This window comes from Xiphias gladius, chromosome 1 (genome assembly GCF_016859285.1).
Source record: "Xiphias gladius isolate SHS-SW01 ecotype Sanya breed wild chromosome 1, ASM1685928v1, whole genome shotgun sequence".
In the NCBI taxonomy this organism is placed as follows: domain Eukaryota; kingdom Metazoa; phylum Chordata; class Actinopteri; order Istiophoriformes; family Xiphiidae; genus Xiphias; species Xiphias gladius.
The window spans coordinates 26,644,436-26,671,384 of NC_053400.1; the positions used below are offsets into that span (position 1 = coordinate 26,644,436).

At 40.0% G+C, this 26,949-nt stretch overlaps 2 protein-coding genes across 3 annotated transcripts; both read right to left on the reverse strand.

The window, feature by feature from the left end:
* Positions 1 to 1,995: 1,995 nt before the first annotated feature.
* On the reverse strand, positions 1,996 to 19,794 carry secisbp2l (SECIS binding protein 2-like). 2 transcript variants are annotated; one of them, XM_040159718.1, is made up of 18 exons: positions 19,479 to 19,794; positions 15,177 to 15,385; positions 13,995 to 14,322; positions 13,721 to 13,859; positions 12,787 to 13,010; positions 11,158 to 11,182; positions 10,842 to 10,957; positions 9,982 to 10,092; positions 9,742 to 9,852; positions 8,589 to 8,756; positions 8,230 to 8,371; positions 7,928 to 8,103; positions 7,594 to 7,726; positions 7,323 to 7,485; positions 5,883 to 6,103; positions 4,985 to 5,139; positions 4,497 to 4,716; positions 1,996 to 3,625 (listed from the first exon to the last, which is right to left on the reverse strand). In XM_040159718.1, exons 1-18 carry the CDS (start codon positions 19,497 to 19,499, stop codon positions 3,009 to 3,011), a joined length of 3,279 nt encoding a protein of 1,092 aa, XP_040015652.1. In that variant the 5' UTR covers positions 19,500 to 19,794; the 3' UTR covers positions 1,996 to 3,008. The 2 variants fall into 2 exon arrangements, with proteins under 2 accessions (XP_040015652.1, XP_040015569.1); XM_040159635.1 differs by lacking the exon at positions 19,479 to 19,794 and having other exon boundaries at positions 15,177 to 15,409.
* A 170-nt stretch (positions 19,795 to 19,964) lies between these two features.
* On the reverse strand, positions 19,965 to 26,479 carry cops2 (COP9 signalosome subunit 2). The gene is made up of 13 exons (XM_040115445.1): positions 26,298 to 26,479; positions 25,694 to 25,807; positions 25,522 to 25,599; positions 25,297 to 25,422; positions 25,093 to 25,182; positions 24,916 to 24,993; positions 24,607 to 24,781; positions 24,303 to 24,481; positions 23,975 to 24,027; positions 22,626 to 22,723; positions 22,438 to 22,520; positions 20,961 to 21,019; positions 19,965 to 20,547 (listed from the first exon to the last, which is right to left on the reverse strand). The coding sequence occupies exons 1-13, from the start codon at positions 26,349 to 26,351 to the stop codon at positions 20,403 to 20,405; spliced, it is 1,332 nt and encodes a 443-aa protein (XP_039971379.1). The 5' UTR covers positions 26,352 to 26,479; the 3' UTR covers positions 19,965 to 20,402.
* Between the last annotated feature and the right edge of the window lie 470 nt (positions 26,480 to 26,949).

A 26,949-nucleotide genomic window follows, 5' to 3' on the forward strand; every position in this document is an offset into this window, starting at 1 on the left:
TAATATTCAAATGACCTCCATGAACACAGAAGAGGAAGCGGAACATTTGCATTTCCGTGTGATTGCAATCAAAGCAATACGCCAGACGGCGACTAAAGAGTGCTTTACATACTGTACTTATTCCTGATTAAAAGATTATTATCTTTGAACGCCAAAAAGCAGGCAGGGTGTAGCAGAACTTCCACATTTCGCATACATAATTCAAGAATTTTCAGAGTAAAGAAGTATTTCTGACTTCAGGATTTTTCTTCAAAACAAATAACTTAAATACAGATAACCTGAAAACTGCAATCTTGTGTAGATAAGCTGGATGTGACAATAAAAAGACTAGACAAGTCTTCAAATCTTCAAGAGTGCATAAAATAATATACAGCAGAGCTTTGTCGCTTCCTAGTGGTCATTCAGTAAAACTGCAGTCTAGGCCTGCAAATAACGATTATTCTTATGGTCAATTCATCTCGTGTAATCACTGGATTGTTTTGCCTATAAAATACGGGAAAATAGTAAAGTCTTACATTTTCTTAGAGCCCAGCACGACTTATTCCGATTGCTTGCTTTATCAAATCAGCAGTCCAAAACAGAAAAATATTAAATTTACTACCATATACAACAAAGAAAATGCATCAAATCCTCACATTTCAGGACCTGGAAAACAGTGAATGTTTAGCATTTTTAGTTTGGTAATTGCTTGAAAAAAAGACTAGTTGCAGATTGTTTTCTGTTTCAGTTGTACCGCAATCTAATTTGTGCATATGCTGGTAAAACAGTCAACAGTGAACAGATGATGAGGCATCAGTCACATGATTTACTTAAACAACATTTTAATGATGTTAATCATCCATTCATATAGGTTTAGAGTGATAACAGGATTATGAGAAACAGCCTCTAACAATGTTGCTAGTGATGTACAGTCTGAAGGAGACAGTCTTAAATATCCATATAAAGACGGGGAACACACTAAAAAAGTACTTCATTGAACGTTTTGGGTTTTTTTTTTGTTTTGTTTTTTTGTTCACATTAGTTACAAGACCTTTACCAGTACTATATTTACATAGTGCAAAAAAAACACTTGCTGTCGATTAAAATACTTCAAACACTTTGATGGAAGTCATAGCAACAAAAAGCCTACACACAGCGTACCTTTTATCAAACCAGAAATACTTTCATTATCCCAAGTATGACATTCAGTACACTGTCATCTCCCATCTCAGGGCTTCACATTGCATACAGCCCGACCTACTGCATTCAGACACCGCATCATCATAGACAGGCTGAAATCTCACTATGATTCACTATCAAATACCATTATCAAATTGGATTCCAACTGTTAAAATGTTAAAACTAATCAAATGGCTTTAATAACAGGATGATTGTATGTTTTTAATACAATGCTGGATCAAAATCTCTTCTGTACACTTGTATTTACAAGGGTTTATCATTAGCATGTGCATGACTCTGTGATGACTTGTTTGACTTACAGTGGTGACTCTGCCCTGAGGAGGGAGCTTCTCCGCTGTGGTGAACTGACTTTAGACTGGCGGTTGTAGCTGGGTACCAACAAAATCTGTCTATAGAATCCAGAAGAGCTCTACAAGGATTAAGTTCAGTTGTAAACAACCATGTCTGTTTTTTAAACATCATGAATACCAGTAGCCATCTTGTCCTAATGGTTAATTTGATTTAATTGGCTTTTTTTTTCCTTTTAAAAAAGGAAAGGGAATCAATACTGGTAATAACGACAATTTACAACACCTTTCTAGTTTCCCAGTTCTTTCTTAATGCTATAAACCACTCCAGTGAGTAACTTTATTACTAAGTTCTGTGTCTATCTGCAGATCAAAACACTTGCAAAATTTCCTTCTGGATAGAAAGACTTAAAAAGATCTCAGTGTTGATGGTAAATCTGATAGACAGACTTCTAAAAATGTCTTAGGTCATTACCAAGGCTTGACAGCCCCCTCCCCCCAATCAGAGAACAAAACGCCGCCAGAGAGAACAGGAGCACTTTTTTTTTATGAAGCACAGAAAGCCTCTGGGAACTGAAGACAATTCCAGTCAGAGGAAAATAACCCTAAATAGTTTCACACTTAGCAAATCAATATGACAAACCATTACATATTGTAGTAGAACCACCTAGACAAAGTTATATACACAAAGCTTGTTTTGCTTCTTAGAAGTTAAATCATTTGAATCATCTGAATACAGAATGGGACACATTATTTAAACATTAAAAAACACTCTCTGAAAACTGATGGGTGGGAGTGGTTTTGGTAGAAAGACAAAACCCCTGACACTATAATATTCTGTGAGGAAGGCTCAATACCAACCAAACAGTAATTAAGAAATGCATGTCTCTCCTTCCCTCATTGAGCAGTGAGGTGAAAAAAAAAAAAAAACAAACACACACAATATTTACAAAAATAAAGCTAATGAACACACCAAAATAAATGCAAACTAAAGTATGTGCCTGTAAACGAAGAGACACACACACAAATACTTGCGGAGCTGTAAACCTTGCAGGGCTCTGAATAAAGTAAGATGGGAGCTGAAAGGTTCCAACCTTCTCTGTGAGCTACAGACAGCAGTTCAACATTATTTAGCACTCATCACTTGCTCCTAGAAAAGTCCATGACTCAAAGAGTTCAGATTCGGAGAAGGAAAATTAAAAACTTCCCTCTGAATTCAAGTGTAGCAGGTTATGGGCTGAACAAGTGAGGGCTGATGAGTATTTTTAAGAAGTATCAATTGCTATCCCTCAAAATGTGTTAGTAGTTGTTTGGTCTGCAACCCTTTGTGTTTGTAAGTTGGTCAGTTTCTCTGTGATGATTAATGGGCCGTGTGTGAGTGTTGGTCAGTTGGTTGGATACCTGAGATTATGTCTAGTGTCAGGGGTTAGAGACAAAGGAGAAAAGCTGCTGGTTGCTGTGAAGAGGGATGTGTGAGAGCAACAGAGGGCAGAGCGAATGGAAGATGTAAGAATAGAGGGAGGAGGAGGAGGACAAGTGATTTCAGCCGGTGACCTTCTTGGCCTCCACTTGCTCTTTGCCCTCCATCCTCGTCTCTGTGATGTCCGCTGAATCGAGGTCCTCCTCGTCCTCACTCTGCCCTCTTTCCTCTTCATCGTCTTCCTCTTCCTCCTCCTCTTCTGTACTTTCCTGGCTCTTTCCCAGCTGCAGGTTTTCCAGGGTCTTTGAGACCCAGGATTCGATGCGGCTAGTGAGGGTGGGCACTTCGACAGATATAGGTTCAGGAGTGTAGTCCTCCTCTTCCTCGTCCTCCTCCTCTGCCTCTTCCAACATCCCGGGGACTAGGGTGGAAGTGGTGGAGGTGATGGAGGAGTTCAGCGGGCCCCTGCAGCTCCCATCCAATGAGCCCGTCTCTGTGCTCTGCTGTGAGGCCAGCTCCAGCCGGTCGTCGACCCGGACCTCGTCCCTCTCACTGGTACCCTGTGTCAGAGGCCCTGACCTGGGCTGGTGAGCAGTGGAGCCAGGCTGGGCGGCGTTGGCGGTGGCTGCCAGTGCCTCACTGTCTCTCTGCGTGGCCGTCGAAGGTGCAGGGCGACTCTGCTCCGCCTCTACAGGCTCGGGGGCATCTGAAGTCTCCACCATACTCCTCCAGTTGGTCTCTGCAGGAATTAATAGATTTGCTATGCTCCATTTTCTTATCTCAGCAAAATTACAGTCAGTGGTGGTTTCATTCCATCACATGGTTTTGTTCACGACATTGTTTGAACCGCAAAGAATCCTTTTTTTTTTATAGCCAAGTATTAGAGAGAAAAAGAAGACATTCCTAGGGGCAGAACATTTCTTTTTTTCTACTCTTCCTTCTTACCCCATCAAGTAAGTACATTTATTCAAGTTCTGTACTTCAATGCAATTTTGAGGAAATTACACTTTACTTGAGTTTTTCCATTTTATGCTACTTTATACTTCTACTCTACTCTTATCTGAAAGCTGTGGTTGCTAATTACTTTTCATAATAAGATTTTATATTAAAAAAAAAAAAACATAACATCGTCTCAATTTGTCTTGTAACCTCTTACAAAGTGTCTAGTTGGGGCCCCTTGTTGGTTGGTTTGGATTTCTGGAAGTTGGTAGCAGTTCCACCAAAAGAGATATTCCCAGTCAGATGGTCTCATTTAAATTATTGTTTGAAGCACAAACAAGTCAAATCAGCTAATATTTTTTTTAAATCAACTAACAGAGTAAAATGAAAACATTCTCAGCAGCAGAACCTTTCCATTATTCTTCTTTTCTACCACATCAATCATCTCACAACCCCCAGATTTATCCTGTGACCTTTTGGAGTAAGCCCAACCACCAGGTTGGGAACCACTGAATTGAAATACTTATAGTAGTTAAAAATCAGTATCAAAAATAAGGGGTACTTTTACTTGAGTAAATAATCTGAATACTTCTTCCCCCACTGAATACAGATAACCCTTGAAAAACTATGACAAAGACAAAAAGCAGAGAGACAGAGAGGAGGGAGCTTACCGTACTCCTTTTCATTGACCTCTGAGATAGGCTCAGAGAAGATGGAGCAAAAGGAGATAGCAGAAGCAGCAGAGTGGTTACGTGAATGCCCCATGTGGTGTGGGACTTTCTTGTCATTTTTCAGAGCCTCCTCGGCCTGCTCCTGCTCCAGAGCTGACACCATGTCCTTGTAGGCCTTCCTAGCCTCTTCTGTCAGAGACACTAAACGGTTGAAGAGGCCCTGAAGGAGGAAGAGGGATTTAACCAAGTTAGTGAGAGGCAAAAAATAAAAATCAAAAAAATTAATAAAATCTATAAAAAAAAACAACAACAACATGACAACAACATGAGCTGCTTAGATATGATCCGGTGTTTCCGAGGCCACAGTATGTCTCTACTGATCTATACTGACATTCACTTGTTGTTAAGATAGATTGGATGAATATATAATCAAGTATTAAAAGCAATTTATAACAATGAAAGAATTTTTGTAGATGGGAATGTCTTACCTCAGCTCCAGAATAGTTGAAAATGCCAACCACACTGACGGGCACTAGTTTGTTGACGCAACGTCCGAGAGCTTTTCTGCCCAAGGCAAACACAAACGGGATCTCCTGCTCCCTAGCCATGGCAATTACATTGTATAAAGCTTCATCCAAACCACCTGCAACACAGTAAACAATTAATGACTCAATTGAATCAACTTTGAGTAACCCAATTTACAAAAAGAACACAAAATGTCAAGCAATGACTTGAACACAAGACGGCAAAAACCTGCTGTTCTGGTAATACCTAAGCTGGGCTTGGGAGCAACACAAATTGGCATCTATTAATGCAGTATGTGACTGCTGGGTTTGTGCTTGCTTATTTGCACATCTGGCAGATACGGGGAAACATTATCATTCATTTGGAAGTGTGTTTCTGGCCATCTGATGAATGTAAGTCAGAGTAAGATTCAACCCTGTTTCTGGTCTCTGCCAGCTCCTGAGAGAAGTTTCACTAGGTTCATCAACTAGTCGTTAACTGCGTCTGTCTGCAGTTTGTTGCTGATCAGGTGGCGTACGGTGGGTTTATATAGCTTTTGTCTGAAAATGACGCTATGAGAGCAGTGAAACTGAACCAAAACAGTAAAGTCGCAGAAAGACAGCTAAACAATCAGCTGAAACTTGCTCAAAAGCTCAGAAAAAAAGAACTGAAGATTTGGATGAACTTTTCTGTGGCCTCCTCACTCAGCAAGCCCTTTCACTTTACCGCATTGTTTTCCCTTTTTCATTTGGCTCATTGTATTATAAAAATATAAATTCTAGCCACATTAAACATGTTTACTGCTCAGTAGGTCAGAGCTCAGACAATCTGATCAAATACAGTAAGTACAGATGCTGGAGATGATACTGCAACATTCTTTACCTTTGGCCTGGATCTTCTCACAGTTGGGGGAGATGATGACACACTTAATCTTATGCAACTTCATGTGCTTGGTGACCTCTCTGAGACCCATGACCAGGCGGCGTTTGGATTTGGCCTTGGTAGGATCCTTCTGGTAGACCCGCTCCTGGAAGCGAACCAATTCCTGTAATAGCAGAGTCACACTCTCGTCGATCTCCTTACTCAGCACTTGGTTACAGTACCTTCAGAAGAAAAAAAAAAAACATGAGAGGGAACAGAAGAAAAAAAAAAAAAAAAATCAAGGGGGTTACAGATATTCAAAATGTGTTTTGGGTGTTTACCAAGCTAACAATGAAGATCGGCATTAGTGTTAACTGGCACAAATAATGGTGTGAAATGGTAATCACAGCCTTTGGAACTTAATTAGTTAATTGATTTAAAAAAAAAAAAAAAAAGAATCTATACAATTTTGATAAGCCATTCATTCTGAAAATTATTTTTTCAAGCAAAAATACTACATATTTTCTGGTTGCAGTCCGTAACTGATGCTTTGCTGCTTTTCTTTGTCCTACACAATAGTCAGCGGATAAGTTTTAGATTTTGGAGTGCTCCTCCAACAAAACAAACAATCTGATTATGTCAATTTGGGATTTAGAAAATTTGCCGTGCCTCTTTATTTATTCATTTATTTATTTCATAGACCAAACAAGTAATTGTAAAAATAACCATCAGAGCAGTATATGATGAAAATAGTTGCCCTAAAAAAGGCTTCAGTCTTTGTCATCATCCTTAAAATGACTCTCACTCTAAGTTTATACAGCTGTTCATGAAAACTTAATTTAATTGCTTGTTGGTTATGCTTATGCTATTACACTTTGTTGCTATCAGAGCCCTTTTCTGATCAAGATAAGCACTGCAGCTTCTCTAGGAAAACCAGAGCCATCATACAACATGCATACTCCCAGTAACTTTGTGGTTCGATGAAATATCTATCAGAAGGTCAACGTATTGTGGTCTGAGGAACAAGTGTCCTGCTGGTCAGAGCTGAGAGGAGGAGCTTGGCCACAGAGGCTTTTTGGAGGCTTTAAATGCAAAATCTGTTAGAGAAGGGTGGGCTGGGACAATAGGCCTACACCAGAGGACATAGAGGGACAATGCTGTGTTTGTGACCACTGGCATACATTTTTGCTGAGAAGGGACAATGTGCTAGGCATCCTTGCCGTACTCTACAATTCTTCATTGTACAGTTCCGTCCTTAAAAAACACCCGTTCAATTTCATAGTATGCTTCTCACAGCCAAGGCTCTGTGAGTTTGAGTGGGACAAATATTTGCCTCGCTAACCATTTTTGTTAACACTTCATGCATTTTTGTGACATTCCAATTCCAGGGATTCCTACAAAGAGTCTTTCCTTTTCCACGCTCTGTTTCTCCCTCCATGTGGGATAGGAGTGTGTACTTACTCTCTGAAACGTCGGCTGTGGATCTTGGTGATGGCGTTTGAAGCCATGGGACTCCCGATGCCGGAGCTGGCGGGAGAACCTTGGGACACTGGAGTGATGCTATATGGAGAGTTCTGACTGGCCGGGGAAAGAGATGCATCACTGGGAACACTCAGACCATTCTCTGTGATACAAACAGCAAACCAGAGATAACAATTAGAAACTGTTTTGTGGATAAGAAAATATGGGTACAAATGAAATGTTTTCACTTCTTAATATGAATTGCCCTCACCCTCTTGGGAGGCAGGCTCTCGTGTAAGATCATCAGTAAAATGTAGACACTCATCTCCATGCTCCTCCTGGCCTGATGACTCTTGTTCCACACTTGCCTTCCCTTTCTTACCTTCACGTTCCTTCAAGATAATCTATAGGAAAAAAAGAAAACAAAAACAGAATATCAAAAACAAGGGCACTTAAAAAGAACTGGAGTGTACTTCCATGGTTCAATGATCCCCATTCCCTTTAGCAACTCTTATGCAGGCTAAATAACATCATCATCCCACCTCTCCTTAATCATTAACCTCATAAATCTAAAATCATCAAATCAAACTTCTAAAATCATCAACCTTCTTAAGAGCTGTTGGCCGTTTGACTTTTGGGATCTCTCTCTCCTTCCCTCTCTTGACACGGGGTGCAGTGGAATCCAGGGCATTATGTGGGGCTGAGTACGGCTGCTGATGACCCTTCAGCATGGACGGCACATTGGTTGAGCCTGAGCTGTGGAATGGAGTAGTTGTTCCAACTTGGAGAGGAGGACAACAAAATTAGAAGAATGTGAGGATGTGCACATGGATGTGCACAGGGCTTCATAATAAAAGTGGATGAAAGAAAAAGCCACTTGTTAACGTCTGATAGAGTTTATGAATACCTGTAAAAGACAGTGGCTTGGTATTGGTGAGTTGCCTCGCCTTCATAGCCTGCTGATGTTTCTCCAAAGCTGCAAGCATGTCTCCCAGGTCCAGCTCGACAGAGGTTTTACTCTTCTTCCCTGCTGCTTTGGTGAATGCCTCCTGTCGGGCGAGGAAAGAAAAGGCAGAACAAAGTCACGCCCATGAAAGAGTCAAATACAACTGAAGATCAGAATGATGCTCATAGGCCAGGAGGCCCAGTGGTAAGGACCAGAACTGATGAAACAAGGCAAAGAAATGCATTGACAAGTCATTTCAATTAAAACCGTTCAGTGTGATCCCAACCTACATAGCCAGCAGACATACTACAGGTTTATACCTGTAATTTCTTCTGTTCCATGCTGATTTCAGAGTACTCCTGTGCAGTGGCCAAGGCAGCAGCCAGAGCTTTCTTCCTCTGGCTCTTGGCCCTCTTGGGAACAGAGGTGGTAATGGGGATGGGTGTCTGCACAATGTTGATAGGGGAGTTTTCTGGTAGGTTATCCAGCTGTGAAGCGTATAGAGACACAAATGAGTATTTAGTAGGGGTGTAAAAAACACAATATGGCTGTCTAAAACCGAACTTTCCAAAGTGCTCCCTCTCTCTCTGCATTTGTGTGCCTCTAGGCTGCCTGTGTGTGAGCTGGTGCATCCAGCCCGTGCCTCTCCTGCTGGCTCGTAACGTTTCCTAACCACATAAGGCTCCAAGCGTCCACAACATTCACACGCTGAAGGAAATGTTGGTACCACTGTGCACAATGTGTACAATGCTGCCTGATGTTTACATTGCATTCACAGTGTTCAAAATATGCCAGGGGGAACCATACACCTTGCTACTAATTTCAGAAGGTGACATATGCACTAATAGGTAACAGTAACTGGGAGGACCAGTCAACACAGTAGAAGATATGCTAGTGCTAGCAGCTAATGCTACTTCCAAGCTTCTTGTGGTTTAAGGCAAAACTGTTACTGAAGCAATATTCTGTTTTATTTAAAATGGGACACGCCCCAACACAGCGTTATGAAATATACGAAAATTCAGAGGGATCCCACTTACCCAGGAACTGAGATAAATAATACTCAGTGAGCACACTTTTAGTTAAAAATTCAGCCTCCTTAACGATTGGCCGAAAAGTTATCCAGTGGATCACTGCCTGTGTTAACTGATGTTGTGGCACAATATATAATTTCCTGATTTAGTATTTAAATAAAAGTTGAGAAAACAATAAATTATTTTAGTCACACTTACTATAAAAGAGTAAAAATATCAAATCCTAAGCGCATCTGAATTCAATCGTACTGAATCGGCTTTGAATCGCAGTGTATTATATTGTTACGTATTTACATCGTTTTTGATTAAAACAGTGGACCATGTATCTAAATACACATCAAACTGTCTCAGACAGAGAGAGAGGTGCACACCCTGCAAACAGTCAGCGAATGAAACAGAGAGCCTTCAAATACAGACGTCTTCAGAAAGCACTTTCCCTTACCAGGTTTTTGGGCAGTTTAGGTTGCGTGTGTGTCTGGGCTGAAGCGGATTCTGGTTTGTTGCTGCGTTGGACAGCCCCTCCAGTAGCAAGATCTGGGAACTCATCTTCATCCTGAAAAAACATGTAGAAAACATTTTAGCACAGCAAACTCTACCTAACATAATTCTATAATGAGAGTGATGGGAACAGCGAGGCACTGAGAATTCATTGCACTGAAATTCACAGGAAACCTTCTCTCACCTCAAAGTAGAGGGGCTCTGGGGTGAGCTCAGTACCAGTGACCACTGCTGGCTGTAGTCTTCTTTCTGATTGGTTGGGCGGCAAACGCCCTGGATAGCCACTGTTAAAATCCTGTAAGGCAGAGAACAGAGGAGTCAGACAGGGTACCACTGCTATTTAATAAGCTTATTACCCTCTATGTATTTGTGCACATTCTGTCTGGCGAGGGGAAAATGGGGGGAAAGGAGGCAAGAGCGAAAATGCCAAAGCTTGCAAACTAATTCACACAGGCTACGGAAGCGGCTGCTCATGAAAGTTTTCCACTAGGCTAATTCATGTATACACCCATGGCAATGGCTGAATGGCTTGACAGTCCTCTGCTCAAATTAAGGAGAATTTTGACTGGATATCCACTCCACACAAAAGGTATACATAACACATATTCTGAGAAACTATGTCCAAATGCAACCAAAAATCAACTACGGTATGGAAATGATTAATGTAATTGTTATACTGAATACATGTTAAGTATTTCTCAAAAACTCTCAGGGTCAGATAATTACATGAATTATATTAGCATCCCTAATTTTAGCTAATTGGGGATGCTAATATTGCACCTCACTTTTTTTGGTCATTCTGTTGACACCACTTTCTTCAGTTGTTACTAAACTACTGCTTGTTTGTTGTCTAAGTACATGTTTTGTTCCCTCCCGAACACAAGTATCCACATATGGGCTCTGTTCCCTACAGCTGAATGGAGATTTGCTGTACATTGATCCCTCCTCATCAGTTGCTCAGTAAGCGTTAGTGTGACTTACAGGCTAGAGCCTTTACACCAAAATTAATTTCATTTTACCTTACTCCAGTGGGATCGACTGTACCTGTGAGAAGTTTCTCTGTTCAGGATTTTTCCTCTGATCTGCTCTGTGAAACTGGCCGTTCCTGTCCCCCCAGGACTTCGGGGTAGCCTGAGAGGCGACATTTACCCAGGTACTTGCTAATGAAGAAAAAAACCAAAACAAAACAAAAAAACAAACAAACAAAAAAACAAAAAACCAAAGTATTTCTTAGGTAAAAGGGAAAATCCTGATTCATTTGTAATAATATCAGATATAGGATGCGTAAGAAATATGCCTATGAAAGCACGGTGGGAAGATGTGAGGTCAGGAAGGATTCCTATGTTTGCATCAAACTTACCTGTCATTACACCAGCCTCTACTCCCTACACGACACAGGAAATATGGAAGAGGTAGAGAAAAAAGGAAAGTTAAGACATCTACTGTATGTTGAATATGCTACTAATACTGTTTGGGCAAAGGTAATTTAAGGATTAAATTAAATTGGTAGTTCCTCTGTGCAGAGCCAGGCACTACTGTTATAGTGGAGTGGAGTCTTGTGTGTTGCGGTATGTCCTAGCTGTTCTTCCTGGCATATCTCACGTCACCCATAGTAACATCCAAAAACTGCCAATACTGGGATTCAATGTGTACTCCACTTGTGAAATTAACAAATGCTTTTGTGTAATATCGACTTTCAGCCAGAAAATTTAATTTAGGTAGTCTGCAATCACTCACACACACACACACACGCACATGCACACACTCACAGTTATGCATTACAGTACAACATTTCTTGGGATTCTTTCTGTAGATCTTACATGCAGCTGTTGCAGGAAAAAAATTATATTTGCTATTTTCGGAAAATTAAATAGGAGAATATATTAATTTTTCTGGTATGTTTCACAAATTCATCTGCTTAAGCAGCTTTTACTTCCAGGCTGTGTACTGGCCAAAACCAGCTCTACTAAATCAAATCTCAAAACTAAACAATTCCTGACCTTCTATCTTACCTTAAACATCAATAACATTATAGCCAACTTTATCCATTAAAAGACTGTTTTTTGAGCTATGACTGGACCTTGGACCAAAGCACTACATGACAGGCTTAATTTAGGGAAAAAATATATTACTTTAAGACACAGTGAAATTAAAAATATATCCTCCAAGTCCTGATCTTGTTTCCTCATGTTATTTGTTCATCACTCTCTTGTTACATGATAAATGCCTTGATAACATACAAAAAAATTCCTCTCCTTTCTCTTCCTGTAAAACATAAAAATATTTTTGATGACTCATCTTTTGCTCAGGAGCAGTTACATAAATGTATCCAATCTAATCAGATTTGGGGCAACTAGCTAACCCTGCCCATCATGTAAAATTGCTTTTGAGTGTCAGCTTGTGTGTGTAGCAGAGAAATATCATAGTAAGGTGTGTGTTTGGATTTCAGTTTATAAAAACTTTGTTTACATTTAAAAATACTGTGGTTGAGGTCTAAATGATTCATTTAAACTTTATCCTCCTCATGATCTAAATTGCGCAGGTTAGGGAGGTGTGGGTTGAGGTGAACAGTCCTACAGCTCGCTTTAGTCGCTAAGCCGTACACACGTTTCACAATCCAATCAAACATCAAGGATTTGATTTAAACCTCTCTTGTAACTAAACCCTGTCCACATATTCTGTTTCAGTCCGAAATACGTCACATTACTGAAGCTACAGATGCTCCACCTGCCATTTCGCTGTAAATTTAATAATATTCAACTTCTTACTTCCTGACTTCCTGTCTGCATAGCTATTCTTATTTTTGCTTCAGTTTTATTGTGAATTTCAAATCTCTTCCTCCACAGCACTGGGGGGCTGTCTATCGCAATATTATAAAGGAAGAACTGTTCTGAGGCATGATCAATTTACCAATTATGGTAGGTAATAGGTATAGGGAGGTAAAACAAATTCTGCTGGATCTGGAGCTGATGATAAGTAGCTAACATACCGTGGGTGCTGCTGTATTCTCTGCTGTTCGTTGTGTAACCCCAGCTGCCTGGTTGTGTTTGGGGCTACAGTAGCCACTGTCACTGTCTATATCTGCCTCACTGGCGCCCTGCTCGTTGTAGCTTTCAGCTGGATGGGACGCCCGTCTTCTCTTTGTTCGGTTCTTCCACAGCAGAGGACTGGCCCGCTCAGCAGCACACCGCCCTGACACCTCACCTGGGAAATCTGAGGACAAGGAGGGAGAAAATAGACCTGAAATAAACTTGTTACACAGTATTATAAAGTGGAATAAAATAGCTACCATCATTAACATTCTAGTGTTAGGGCTATAAATACTGTAGATAAATCAATAGTGAGTCACTGAACAGAAAGTTGGATCGGGAGTTAACCGTATGATGTTTTTTCATGTGACATAAAACCACAACTCAATAACAAAACTATTTATACAGGCTCTGACTTTCTCAGGAACAGAGACATTATTGCTGACATCATGAGCTGCACACATGTTAACCTTACCAACTGGAAACTCTGCATTCCAGTTCTTTCAGAGGTTAAGCACAAGCATCATCAACATCAACCTGTAAGACCAGACACTGTTTTTAATAGGCATTGTGTCCCATTTCCTCACTGACAGGAAAGATTCTTGTTCACAGGCAAAGCAGCTAACTTTAACAAAGTCTGGAATGTTTGGAGCCTCAGCTTCCTTTTAGCCAAAGGATTAAAGAACAACACTGACATTGGCCATACACTTCGAACTCAGAATTTTTTGGTTCTGCAACAAACAGGCTTCTCATCTTTAGTTGGCAGAGTTTTTGGTCGATTTTTTTTTTTTAATTTTTTTAAATAAATTGTTAAATAACATAAAAAAACACTCTGTATACATCGTGCATGGTAGGACTTCAATGTATCTTTAATTATTGCTGCAGTATTCTTACCGGTCTGTTGTGCTGCATCCACCAGCATGACTGTCTTGGTCCTACCATCAGGCCCCAAGGTGCACACCTCCTTCTGCACAGCTACATTCCTTGTTGGAGGTCGGCGACCCCTCGGAGGCTGGCAAACACCCATCTGTTGCTGCAAGGGAAAAAGAAAAAAGGCAGGGCATGCTCACTAGATAGACTGAGGATGAGGAGGGACACTTCTTGGTTATATAGATAATGTATGACATGAATGTGACAGTATCACAGTACGTCTGTTGACCTTCTGTACCTTTGGGAGAACATTGGGCCGGACTATGCCTCTCCCCCTCTGATTGGCCATCCCATACGCTGGCCCCAGAGGCAGTGGTCTTTCTCCAATATCTGCTGAGACAGGGTTGACCACTCCAGCTTGCACAGGACCCGCATAGGTGCCAGGGAAGGGCTGGTAGAAGCCCATCACAGGTGGGCATGGAGCAGGCATAATCTGGTAGTAGGCATAGTCATTGGAGACAGGAGGCTGGGGGGAAGACAAGATGGGGTAGGCCAGGTATGGACCACCAGGGGTAGGGTTGGGCTGCTGCCAGCGCAGCTCCCCTCCATTATACATAGGATGTTGCCTGTGAAGCAGTAGAGAGGTAACGTGTTAAATTATTGCTAACATTCTACTCTTTTAACTTTGAAGAATGACCAAATTCAAATAACTCCTCTCTGAGAGGCTGTCCAAATCCAAACCAAACCGTCCTGAACACAACATTAACAGAAAGATAGTCTTCTCCCAGTAGATATTGTACAAAATAATACACAACACTCTACAAAATGTTACATGAAACCATAAGGGGAAGGTCGTGATAGCATCTGTGATGCAGCAGTGAGGTGTACTGTATGCTGATTGGTTTGTTAGGGGGTGTCACATGGCATGCAGAACTGTTGATAAGGATCCAGATGACATTTTCACAGCCAGCTTACTATAGCGGGTATTTCCTTGCATTCAAATAGTGGGGAAGGAAACAAAGGAACGGATGTGTGCAGGATACAGCAGATTGCTCTGGACAAAGAAGGAGCCACTGGAAACATAGATTGTGGTTCCATGTAAACTCTGTAACTCCGGGGAGGTTTCCATTCATAATTAAGCACTCTCAAAAAAACTCAATACACTGTTTATAAGATTGATCGTGATCTCTTTTGTGAAGCACAACATCAGGAACACGGTGTTCTCTTCTTCTTATTATAGTAAACAGAGTTATTCTTATAAAAGAAAGGTCCAGAAGACAGGATATAGTTCTTGGGCAGTTCAAAATGGGGACACCACCACAATGCAACAGGGAACGACAATATTTCTGCCAAAGTTGACAGCACTGACAAATCAATAATTATCATGAACCAGAACCACTGTTAAATGGTAGTTGAAGCGACTGCCTTTAGAGTGTCACCCATTCCCAAATCTCCCCCTGGAGTGACAGAGTAATAGTACCTGTTGGGTTGGTTCTCCTGGACAAAAGGGTAGCAGGTAATGAGGTAGCTGGGTATGGGAGTGGTTTCCACCCCTCCACCACCTCCTGCTATACCTCCGCTCCCTCCTCCACCACCCGCCTCTCCAGAAAGACTCATGCTGACCAGTGATCCTTCAAGACCTTTCTTCTGTGGGATGAATGGTTCCACCTCGGCTGAGAGCTTCACATCCTGCAGAGACAAATGAACATCCATTACTGTCACACTATGAGCAATGGCAGCCAACTAATGACCACATGGTGTATTTGAGAAAGAAATAGCAACAAGCGGTCTCAACATAGCCATTAAAACCCACCGACGATCTACCATAATTTGACTTTATTCTTTGCACAGGATGGGTAGGTAGGCCTTAAAATAAAAATAAAAAATAATAAAATCTGATGACTTTCCAACATCAACTCTCAAAACACTGTAAAAACTAAAACTATTTATGAAGATCTATGTCCAGGAATTTTTAAGATTAACTGGAGTACTGCATGTCTGAGCTGAACATACTCTACCAACAGACTGAGCAACCTCTCATTTGTTTAGTGGTAATCACAGCTGAGCACTGCATTTCCTCATACTGTTCCAGTTGGTTTACAGCCTTACGCGTTTACGGCTGTAAACAGTAAAAAGGTATCAGGCCTTAACACAAAGACAAAAAACCTTTCTGAGTTTCATAGATGACATAACACACAGCTGCCAGAGGATCTAAGCAAAGTACACAACATGTCAAAGAAGGGCTCCATCCATCCAGCTTCTGGGTAATATGGTGAGGTGAGTCACTGTGACTGAAAGCCGAAAAGAGTTCATAGCTTGTTTTGGGAGATTTTTAATTTTATATATGCTATCCTCTGCTAAGATGTAGCTAGAACACTTAAAATTGATTATATAAGGTAATAGTAGATGTAAATTTAAAGCTTTTGTTTGAGGCCTTATGTGCTACTTGGTTCACTTCCCTCAAAGCCTTTGACACACATTGGGAAACAACAAGGAAACTGGACTAAGATGGAAGACCATCAACATGTGCCATATGATCTTCAAACTGCTCCACACAATGATCTGAGTTTTTGCCAAATGAGGATATTAAGAAAATAATTTCACTATTAAAGTAAATTGAAAAAAAATCAGCACTGGCAACTCACTACAGCAGGAAGTATATCTCTTTCTGAAATCCTTATAAAGCAGCACAGATGTAGCCCTACATTGACCCTAACATTTATATACACTGTGTGTTCTAATGGTTATGTAATTAAGTATCAGGGTAAAATGATTTTATGGTTGCAAAATATTTCTTGAAAGGATTGATAAGTAACCAGAAGAAAATGACCTCCAAGTGCCAATTTCGTATGAAATTGCAGGCAACATAGAGCTTTGGACCACTCAAAAAAAAGTGCATTTCCTGAGTACAAAATATGACAAGATATACATACCATCAAAAATCTATATAAAATCAATCAATAAAGCAATTCAGTCAAAAAGCTGTGACACATTTACAACAGGCAAAGGCACGATAACAGCCTCTCCAAATCACTGTGCACTAACTAAAGGTCTTCCTCTACTCAGTATGGTTTTATGGGTCTCCAGATTCATGGTCCAAACACACCAAGCCAACATTCAGGCTGTTGTGGTGTAGGAAATGATAAAGTAGTCCACAGAAAGGCCAAAGGTTAGAGATCTGGGGCACTGGAAGACAGGCATTGGATTGAAACACAGAAATACTCCCAAACTCAATCATTGACTTCAGACTAGTGTTCTGTAGAAAACTAGAGACATAACCTCAAATGGGTAGGTTATGCTTAATGATGACACCAACTAACAGGCAGGCCTGTGTATTTCCTTAATAAATTAAAAGCAAAAAATAAAATCAGAAAACATATGATTGTTTTATGTACAGTGCTGTATACTGTGTAAAAACTACCAGAGCAATAATTTCCATATTGTACAACTACATGTATTAACATGGTAACCCTTATCTTAAATTTATAATATCAAGATAGTATCATGTTTGCTGGTGTCAGAATAAATGCTCCAACTTTCATCTGAGACTTACATGCTTGTCAGATGAAGTAAACTATGAGCCATGTACAAAGGCTGGGCAATACTACATTTTCTCAGTTTACTGTGATTTTGCTCAAAATGTAAGAGTTGTCGATATGTCATAAAACTTAAAATAGCAAACTAAATTAAATGATCAATTTGTAGGGAAACCCACAATTTTTGCCCTTTCTGACAAAAATAACAACTGCCCCTTGTCTCCCACACTTTGCTGTCTGTCTGCCTCTCTTTTTTCATTGCTGTCTCTGCCTAGGAGCATCTTTCACACCTCTGAGTGCTCCTTATTTGACATCATGTTGGCACTGGTCTAACCCAAGGTGGCAGCTCTGCCCAAGAGGTCCCAAAAAAATAATCTGCTATTCTGCGAAGAATGAGAAGAGGTGACAGGGTTCAGAGTACAAAGACACCCCCTCACTTGTCTGAAACAGTGGTCGGGATGCATGAATAGAGTATCAGTGCAGCCGGTGGATGTCACACAGACAGCTATTGTCTCCCACTGCTACTGTCTGTGGGTGCTTCCCTCTTTTTTCCTTAGGTAATCTATAGAACCCATCCTATCTAAAAAGAGTCATGCTGAATGGAGCCTATTCTGCCAGTTCAGTAAAGAGGAGCCAACTACAGATCTAAAGTAACATTTTCAAAAACTCCCAGAGAGTAATAGTGGCCTCCATGCCCAGATTGATGTGGTTGCGAGGTTTTAAGACTACAGTACTTGGTTGGAACCTGTACGCTGGCACAGTATAGCTGATAAGGTGTTGTTATAGGATTAAGTTTGAGAGGATAAAGTAGGGACAGTACTAAAGGATAAGCTAATTAGACTCCAGGCCACAGCATGGAGGCCTCATGTGCGCTAATGGTGAATCATGAATTCTGAGCATGAGTGGAGAAGGGAGAAAAAAAGAAAAGAAAAAGAAATTTGTGACAGAGATGGTCAGAGGATCAATCTCTTGATTCAACCACGAGTCTTTGTGTATCTCTGTGTTAGCGAGAATAGCTGTGATTGTGAAAAAGGCAATGAGGTCAGACCCAGATGTGCATCCGTTGGGGATGACAGAACTCGGAGTGATTTGACTGGGGGCTACTGATCTCACAAGCCTCTGTTTGTGTAAGCATTTGTTCTCACACCAGTTGCTTTTCAACACTACCAGTTATCTGTTTCTGTACTGAAAGCAGGGTGAGTGGTGTAGATAGTAGAGCATATGTATTACAGCTTTTAAGAGGTTTCATGTTAATGATGATAGAACTGATGAATATCACAAATGACCTTATTAGGTACAGCTAGCTAAAACTAATGCAGTCTAGATTACAAAATTTTAGATGCAGTCTGTCAGGATATCAGACACATTTGACCTGAAGAGCCCCATATTGTCAGCGAGAGAACACCATCGTCCAGTGTACAAGCTAACAGGTCAACATGAGGCATTGGCAATAAACGCTGGACACAAAACCCAAGCAAAACTAAACTAAACTTTCTGCATGCCAAAAGCGTCAGAGGAATGCCACACATGCAGAAGAACCAGACCTTCCTACTGTTACGGTCCCCAAAACCTTTCCGCCTCTACTGACATCAACACTACTGTCATGCACACATTCCTACCTGACACTGGAACGTTTTTGTTAAGTCTGCCTCTCCAAACTGTTACCAAACATTACGATTAAAAAAAAAAAAATACTACCAGCCTGTATATGTGGCTCTGATTAAAATGACCAGCGCCGTCAAATGACAGTTGAGATGTTTAGCTTTCGCTAGCTAGCTAGCCAAACTAACATTTGGACACAGGGTGTCTTTCTGGGCATAAGGTATAGGAATAATGTCATGAAGTACATCTACATAAGTTTGTAAAATGATCACAATCACATGCATCGCAACTTAGGAAAAGAAGTGCATTATCCGCTCTCTTTTCTTATGAGCTGCGGTTACCGTTAGCTCTTTTAAGGTTAGCTTACTAGCAAAGTGGGATGTTTGTCTTACTGTTGCCTGTGACTTAACACCAAACCCCGTCGTGCTGTTAGTATGGATAACGAGCCAAATAGCTAATTTAAGTTAAATTTCAGCAACGCTATTTGTAACTACAATACCGGAATAGCGGCTTTTTGAATAACGTTAACGAGAATCCAAAATTGGGCCTCGGCAGCTTAAACTAACGTTAGGTTCCCTTTTTCCACCCGCTAAAGCTTTAGCAATGCCCCAACAAAAATGAGATAATTTAAAAATAAACTATACCTTATTGTCACTAGCGTCCATGTCAGTCACCCTCGCCGCGACAGATCTTCATTGACCACAATGTGGACGTCACAAGGTTGGCCTTTTTCATTTCTTCATTGTAAATAGGACTAATAATAATAATGATGATGATGATGATGATAACGATAGTGACTCACACCCAGTTCCTTCTAACTGGACCCCGCTAACTGTTGCTAGATGCTGCTGCGTCAGCTGGCGGGGATCTGCACAGGCCGGCCTGTGGCTGAGGCTCTACACTGTGGAGAGGGAGCAAACTGCTCAGTGTGGAAATGGGAGTCACCTGGAACGGAAGCCGCTGAGGCCCAGAATGCGCTTACTGGCTGGAAAATGCAGCACGTCATGACCGCATAGCCATATCTTCGAAGAGTCATTCAACTCAAGCACAAAAAAAAAAAAAAAAAAAAAAAAAATTCGTTATGGCTCATTTATGACAGATAAAAACATTTTATTCGACTCCAACTCCACGTTTAGCCTGTCGCACAGTTCAAACTTTGTATCTAGTCAAAGGCAGCTGAATCCTTTTAGTGCTGAGAGAAATCTGTTTATTACCAACAGGCAACAGTATACATTAAAATACTGTGTACACGTTTTCATACACATTCATACATTTTTTTTTTTTTTTTTTTTTACACAACTGAAGCATTTGTGTGTTGCACATGGAAGGATCTGCCAATCAGGAACATGAAAAACGAAAATAAGTGTCAGTGATTTCCTCTCGTCAGGACAAAACAACACACTTTGAACATGTTCTTGTGGTTCTCTGAGTCTCCTTCAAATTGGTGGCATTCTCAAAACCTGTGCTGTGTATCTTGTCTCAGAGGATATACTTGAAGAAGCACAGTAGCATACTTTATGGATGTATTCAAACATGCCATTTTCCTTGTCTCCTGATTTTACATGCCATCATGTGAGCTTGCTAACAATGGCTTGGTTCAGAGAGTTCAGCTGATTTGTCCATTTGTCTAAAGCTGTGTAGCGAGCCCCTCCCCTCTTCTGGTAGTCCAGTTCTAGTAGCTGGTTAACTTGGTCAATTCGGCCGTGGATTGTGCTGGGTAAAAAGAATACAGAGTGAGCAGAGAAGCCAAACACGTTGCATCAGAAAAATTAAAGACAATCCCATTCCTCCACCCAATTTAGTCATGCTCGTATAGTTAGTTCAGTGGACTCTGATCAGAGTGCAGAGACATCTCAAAGATCATCAGGAGAAATGGGAGGCACCTGAGCTAAATTTCAAGTGTCATAGCAATAGATCTGAATACTTAAGTCAATGTGATCTTTCAGTTTTCCCTTTAACTGAAACTGTCGATTCATACCACCTGACTCCCCTTAAGGGCAAAATGATGCAAACTATGAGGAACTACATCTATTTACAGGAAGGGAGTTATGTCTTGTCTTAGACTTCAAAAGCTACCACATTTGGGGGAGGGGGAAGGAAAAAAAAAAAAAAAAAAAAAAACTTACTTATCCAAGATGCACTGCACCAGCAAACTCTCCACATCACACACATCAATGTTCAGCTCCTGAAACACAAGGGAATCAAACAAGACTCATCCTCCGATCTGTAAAGAAGTAGGTCAACTGGTCTGATTTAACATTAAATGATGGATAGACTTCAACACTCTGAAGATCCTATTGTAAGCATTGTGTTAGATGAGTTGCAAAAGACCTGAGGAGAAAATCATCCATCTAGGTATGTAAAAAGTAATAAATAAATACACAGAATAGGTTGAAAAAGCATTAATGGATCCCATGTACAAGCATTATTTAAGAATGTTGCATGTACTGAGAGATGAACCCAAGTCATGAGAAAATAACATTACTTCATCAAATTATACATAGTCTTTTTTATATCCCATTCTGTTGTTAATATAATTTTAAGTAAGATACAATTAGTGATAAAGAAAAATACATAATTAACATTGAAAAAAGTCTGAAGAAAACCGCTATACAAAATAATTTACAAGAAAAAATGATCTGAATGAAAAGGAGACATAATTCCCATCTCAAATGCCCTCTATTCTAATGAACATACTGAAAACATGTTGATCTTTATTTCTTACAGTTCTTATGACACAGGAATTTTAACAATTGTGAAGATACTGAGGTAAAAAAAATGCATCCTGAAATAGATCTTTTACTGCCATAGGTGAAATATCTCTCAAATCTGTCTCCTTTTTTATGACGGAAAAACAGAAGGACACTGGCACTTTGTAGCCTTAATTACCATACATATATCAGGAATATGAAGATGACCAAACCTGCTACCATGAGGTTTTTTAAAATCATAATATCTACTTGTCCATTGGTGGTAGAGACCCCAAATATTGGCACAGAATTAATAAGTGATTGTATTTGCAGAATAAAAAAAAAGAAAAAAGATTGATATCATACTGGTGCAAAACTGTGGGTTTGTAGTATCAGTATCACTCTCGTTTAGGAATTTTGCACTTTTCCCAAATCTAAGACCCTATAAAAATAAAATGGCATTCAGTACGGGCTTTCAATGGTTTTGGCGTACAAGACACATTTGTCTTCCATCCTTCAAAGTTTGGTGAGGCTAGGAACAATAATTGTCAAGATATTAATGCCCAAACATGGCTTCCCAGATACGGCATTTTTGACAATATTAAAATGAAATAATATCAAGTGCTGAAAAAATATGAAAACGTGGGACTTTAACAGAAATATTTTACAGGTATTGGTCTGGGGACCCATTCATGATGTAGACAAGGTCTGAGTAACATTTGAGACGGTGCTGCAACAACCTTATCTCATTTGACACGGAATGACCCATAATCTATTTAAAACGCTCCACACAAAGTCACATGGCCTTCAGTGCAAATGCTTGTCTAATACTATTCCAACAGGGCGTGCTCAAAGAGGAAAGAAAACAGATAAAACCACTGTACGGGACATTTTTTTGATTGTGTGCACTTACCTTAGAAATAAAAGGGATGTGTATTCTCGTGTATGGTTTGATGAGTTTGATTAGTACTTGAGTTCTAATGTTCCGCAGGAGCTCTGCAACACAACAGCACATGATCAGCTACACTTTATAAAGTGTGGAAAAAAATGTTTTACTAACATTTTTCTTGCATGTGGACTGAAGTCATGTTCACCACTCACCCTCTATGTGCTCTCTAATGAAAGGGTCATCCATTATATTACTGTGATTTGTTTTCAAGATTTTCTCAAATTCAGTGATGTCATTGTTCTGGTAGGCGCTGAAAGGAAAAACATACAGTGTTGTCATACTATATACATTGTGTTTCCGTGACCCACAGAAAAACTGTCATCCTGATAGCTGTCAAACACATTCCAAAATATTAAACTTTTATGTAAACACTATTCTTATTACAGTTTTACAGTGTCTGTAACTTATGTAAACATGAGGACAAAAGAGAGCAAACAGGGAAGCAGAACACAACTAAAGACTTGGAAAGACAATAGTCGTGTTCCATAATTTATACAAATACTGTGAAATGTACACTAATGTTGACAGAACACTGTTTTGGAAACTTGAATAAATTATGACAAGTCCATTAATGTTGTAAATGTATCATTTTGAACTTAGAGGAAATGATACAAGGCATGCATTCAAAGATGTGAACATCTGCACATACCAAGCTGTTAGAACTAGTATGGAATGGGGATGGAATAAGAGCACAGCTGAAATACTGACCAAAGGCCATACAGTGAAACCATTCAAAACATTATGGGAAGAGTTTTTATTATTAGCCCTTTGGGTCCATTTGAGTAATTTTCGCCATAAACGATAACATATTCCTCAAAAACTTGGTTGTGATATGTAGATGCAGGGCACAAAGCACAGTTGAGTGCAACATGCCCAGTGTGCTGAGGGCACACTGGCACACACCTAGGGTATACTTGAATAAAATGTGGATTCTGAATAATTCATTACTGTATATAAGAGCTGATGTGCTAGGGAATGGTGACAATCATAGCCAATGAGCCTCTCCTTTCTTCTCTTTTATAAGTTGTTCTGTCCTTACAATGACACAATGATGTTTAGTGATTGAGCCCGCAGTGACTCTGCCAGACACAACCTTACGGAGTGCATGGGACAGCATACAATGATCAGACAGATAAAAAGTCCAAAATTCAACGATATTATCTAAGCCTATTATTTGGAAAAAAAAAGGGAACTATAAACTTCTTACCCAAAGGAACTGTTCTCAACATTTTAGCTGTGTTTTACTTTTGGTCTCACTTCCAAATATGTAAAACCTTTATGTTTAACAACTGTCAGTGACAAGGCTGTCTCATTATTCTTGTTGCTTGTCCATTTTTGCTCCTTAAGAAAGCTGTGGCTAATGAGATGGTATGGATCTCAGAGTAAAATTTGTGACTTAAATGTTATAACAGATAGAAATTTAAAAAAAGAGCAACACTAGAAGAGCAAAAATTGTGACGTAAACACACATTATTCCATTAATAGATGTATGCATGCTTACCTTACTAAGTTTGTCATTGCTAGGATCTCTGGGTCGTTTTTGTATGGTTTGGCCTTTGGGGGGAAAAAAAAAAAAAAAAAGAAAAGTTACACCTCGCACTAAAACTGAAGTAAATGTTCAATAATTAAACAAAAAAACGCAATAATACTTTCAGCAAATACTTTTGATTAAACACATTTGAGCTATGCTTTAGCATAAATTCAACTGCAAACTGCACATACATACGTGGCAACTAGCTGTCTTGTTCTCTCCCGTTTCATACTTACATACAGTACATGCACAGTTATCAAAAGCAAACATTTAAAAACAGTCACAATTATTTTCATACCTCTTGAGAGTCAAAAGGGTTTATTCCTGACTTCATCAGCATGTTGGCTAGGACCAGGTACTTCAGGCATGTTGTCCTTCGTGGGCTTCCAGACTCATCATAGTTTTTAAAGGCCTCAAAGAAGTCTGTGTGAGCTTTCTCAAACTCACCCTCTCTCAGATGCATCTTCCCGCCACACTCTGGTCAGGAGCAAACAAGCACAGGTCATTCAGCAAACAGCTACAACTGCACATACTGGTAGAGTCACGCAACTCAAAGCCAAGCAAATGTTCTGTGAAGGAAGGTGATTTGTACACTATCATACCTCTGATAACTCCCATTATGAGCGGGTGAGGAATGGCAGATTTTATATGAAGTGACTGTTCATATAGGGCTTTCAATTTCTTGTTGTTTTTTTGTGCTGTGTACATCTGGATCTCCAGAGCATAGATTTCCAACAGCTGTGTGCCTTTCTTCAGGTCATCCTCTCCATCGTCTGTCTTTGGTTGATATAAAAAAGAACAACAACTTATAAGATCATTATTGTTTACGAAAACCTCCTTTTTTGTATCAAACAAAGGAAATGTATTATTGCATTTTCAAACAAAAAAAGTTTAAAAATTGACCTGATTACCTGACATGACTGGTGAAGTTGTCTAAGTATCTTTTGCAGTTTCCCATACTCTTCTCTCTCCAAATACAGCTTCCCCAACTGCAGGGAAGGAAGAACAAAAGACAATTTTTCAGCACCCATTTTACTAGGAAATGATTATTTAAGACTACTTTGAATCAGTGAAGAACTTTTGTGTACCTTTGTGTTAGTTTTAAACCACAGTCTGTCATTTTTTGCGTCTTTCAAAGCCTCCAATGTGGTTTCGTAGAACTCCTGTAGCAAGTCCATCTAGTAAAAGAAGAAGCACATTTCAACAAGACACATTCTTCAAACATTTGGTACTCAAGAGTTCCACATGTAACTGCCAGCTGGATTTTCCCGTCTCATAATGTCTGTCCATACCTGTTTGGAGGTAGAGATATAGTCCAGAATGGAGTTGATGGACTTCTCTGAGTAGTTCCTGGTGACAGCACTTCTGATGTATGTAAGGAGCTGCTTGTACCTGTTCATCATCTCTGGAAAGTTGGTCTACAGGGTAGAGACACATAGAAAAATCACTCCTCACACAAGAATTCAGGTCTGGTGGGACCACTTCAAATAAATTATTACATGTGTTGCATAGCATACCAGCTTGAAATTTATTTTGATCATCTGTTTCAATGCTTTGAATCCCCATTCTCCTTTCTCTCCTTCTAGTTCCAATACCTGAACACACAACAAAATCAAGAGATGTCAATAAGTATCATGCTTAAACGCCTATACACAGGAAACAGGTTATTTTTAAGGACCACCACTCCACCTTCTGGAAACTGCTGAGTGCTGCTTTGGGATCATCCTCCTTCAAGGCTTTCGAGTTGTAGTACTGGTTCTCCAGGTCCACATTTGGTTCTGAATTACTGTCCTCTGAGTATTCCTAAGCATATACATTTAAGGATATGCATGTCAAAGTCCAAGCAAAGAAGTTACACGTTTGCAAACAAAACATATCATAAACTCTTCGCTGGCTAACCCAAGGGTGAGCATAGCAAATCGAGTCTTAATATTATTCTGCAAATATGAGCCTTATGCTAACGTTAAGTTAGCTTACGTCGTGGTTTGGTAACTAGCCGGTTGGCTTGCTTTTCATGCCTGCAATTTAAATCCACTGACAGCTGAACTAATGTACCCTAATTTAGCTATCTGGCATGGTTAACGTTAATTAATATTAGCCAGCTGCCTGATAGCTAAAGCCAACTATCGTTAGCCAGCTAGGAAGCTAACGATAGTCACCCGTTCACAGCTTGATATTAGCCAACAAGCTAACTAGCTAAACAGCTAATATTAGCCAGCCCGTACTGTCGGCACGGCACTGACAAAAACTGCTGAAATTTAAAAGCAAACTTAGTCGCTTCAGTTGTAAATACCAGGTCGTAATCTTCTTCATCATCGCACATGAAATCGTCTTCCATGTCAGACATTTTGACGTTGTTCCTTGTCCTTATGCAGAGACAGACGGTAGCCCGGCCTGTGCTGTGTTTTGCAGCGGCGGTGAGGTGGTGTCGGGGTGGTAAGGAGCAGGAACCTATTTCCGTCCATAGATGGCGCTATTGGATCGTCTCAGATACGCGAATTACAATACACGGTTAAAACAGTTTCACATGCAGCGGTCTCCTAGACGTTTAAGCGCGATATGGCTGTAAGATGCATTTTTGAACAAAGAATATTATAATATATAACTAAGTGGTGGAAAGTAACTAAGTAGATATACTCAAGTACTGTACTTAAGTAAAATTTTAAGGTGCTTGCACTTTACTATTTCTATTTAGATGTCACACATATGTAGTGTAGTAAAAGGTACAAAACTTACCTCTGAAATGTACTTAAGTGCAGTACTTCAGCAAATGTACTTAGTTACTTTCCACCACTGCATTGTGCTATGGCTTCTTACTTACTTAAGTAAGGGATCTGAATATTTCTTCCACCACTACTGACAGAACAGTTCTGCTACAAAAACCTAATTCTATGTTACTGTGTTTTTCTTAAGTAGCATCATGGGTAACTTTTGATTGAAACCAT

Bases quoted from the DNA above. Each gene is read 5' to 3' on its own strand.
- secisbp2l (XM_040159635.1), bottom strand. From the start codon at position 15,409: ATGGATGTTCATTTGTCTCTGCAGGATGTGAAGCTCTCAGCCGAGGTG. The intron at 9,853-9,981 runs GTGAGAGAAGGT...ATGTTTTTTCAG, and splicing joins CAGAGCCCCTCTACTTTGAG to GATGAAGATGAGTTCCCAGA. The intron at 8,104-8,229 runs GTATTCATAAAC...CTCCTCTCCAAG, and splicing joins CAAGCCACTGTCTTTTACAG to TTGGAACAACTACTCCATTC.
- cops2 (XM_040115445.1), bottom strand. From the start codon at position 26,351: ATGTCTGACATGGAAGACGATTTCATGTGCGATGATGAAGAAGATTAC. The intron at 25,808-26,297 runs GTATTTACAACT...GTATATGCTTAG, and splicing joins ATGAAGAAGATTACGACCTG to GAATACTCAGAGGACAGTAA. The intron at 25,423-25,521 runs GTATGCTATGCA...TCTACCCTGTAG, and splicing joins TCAAAATAAATTTCAAGCTG to ACCAACTTTCCAGAGATGAT.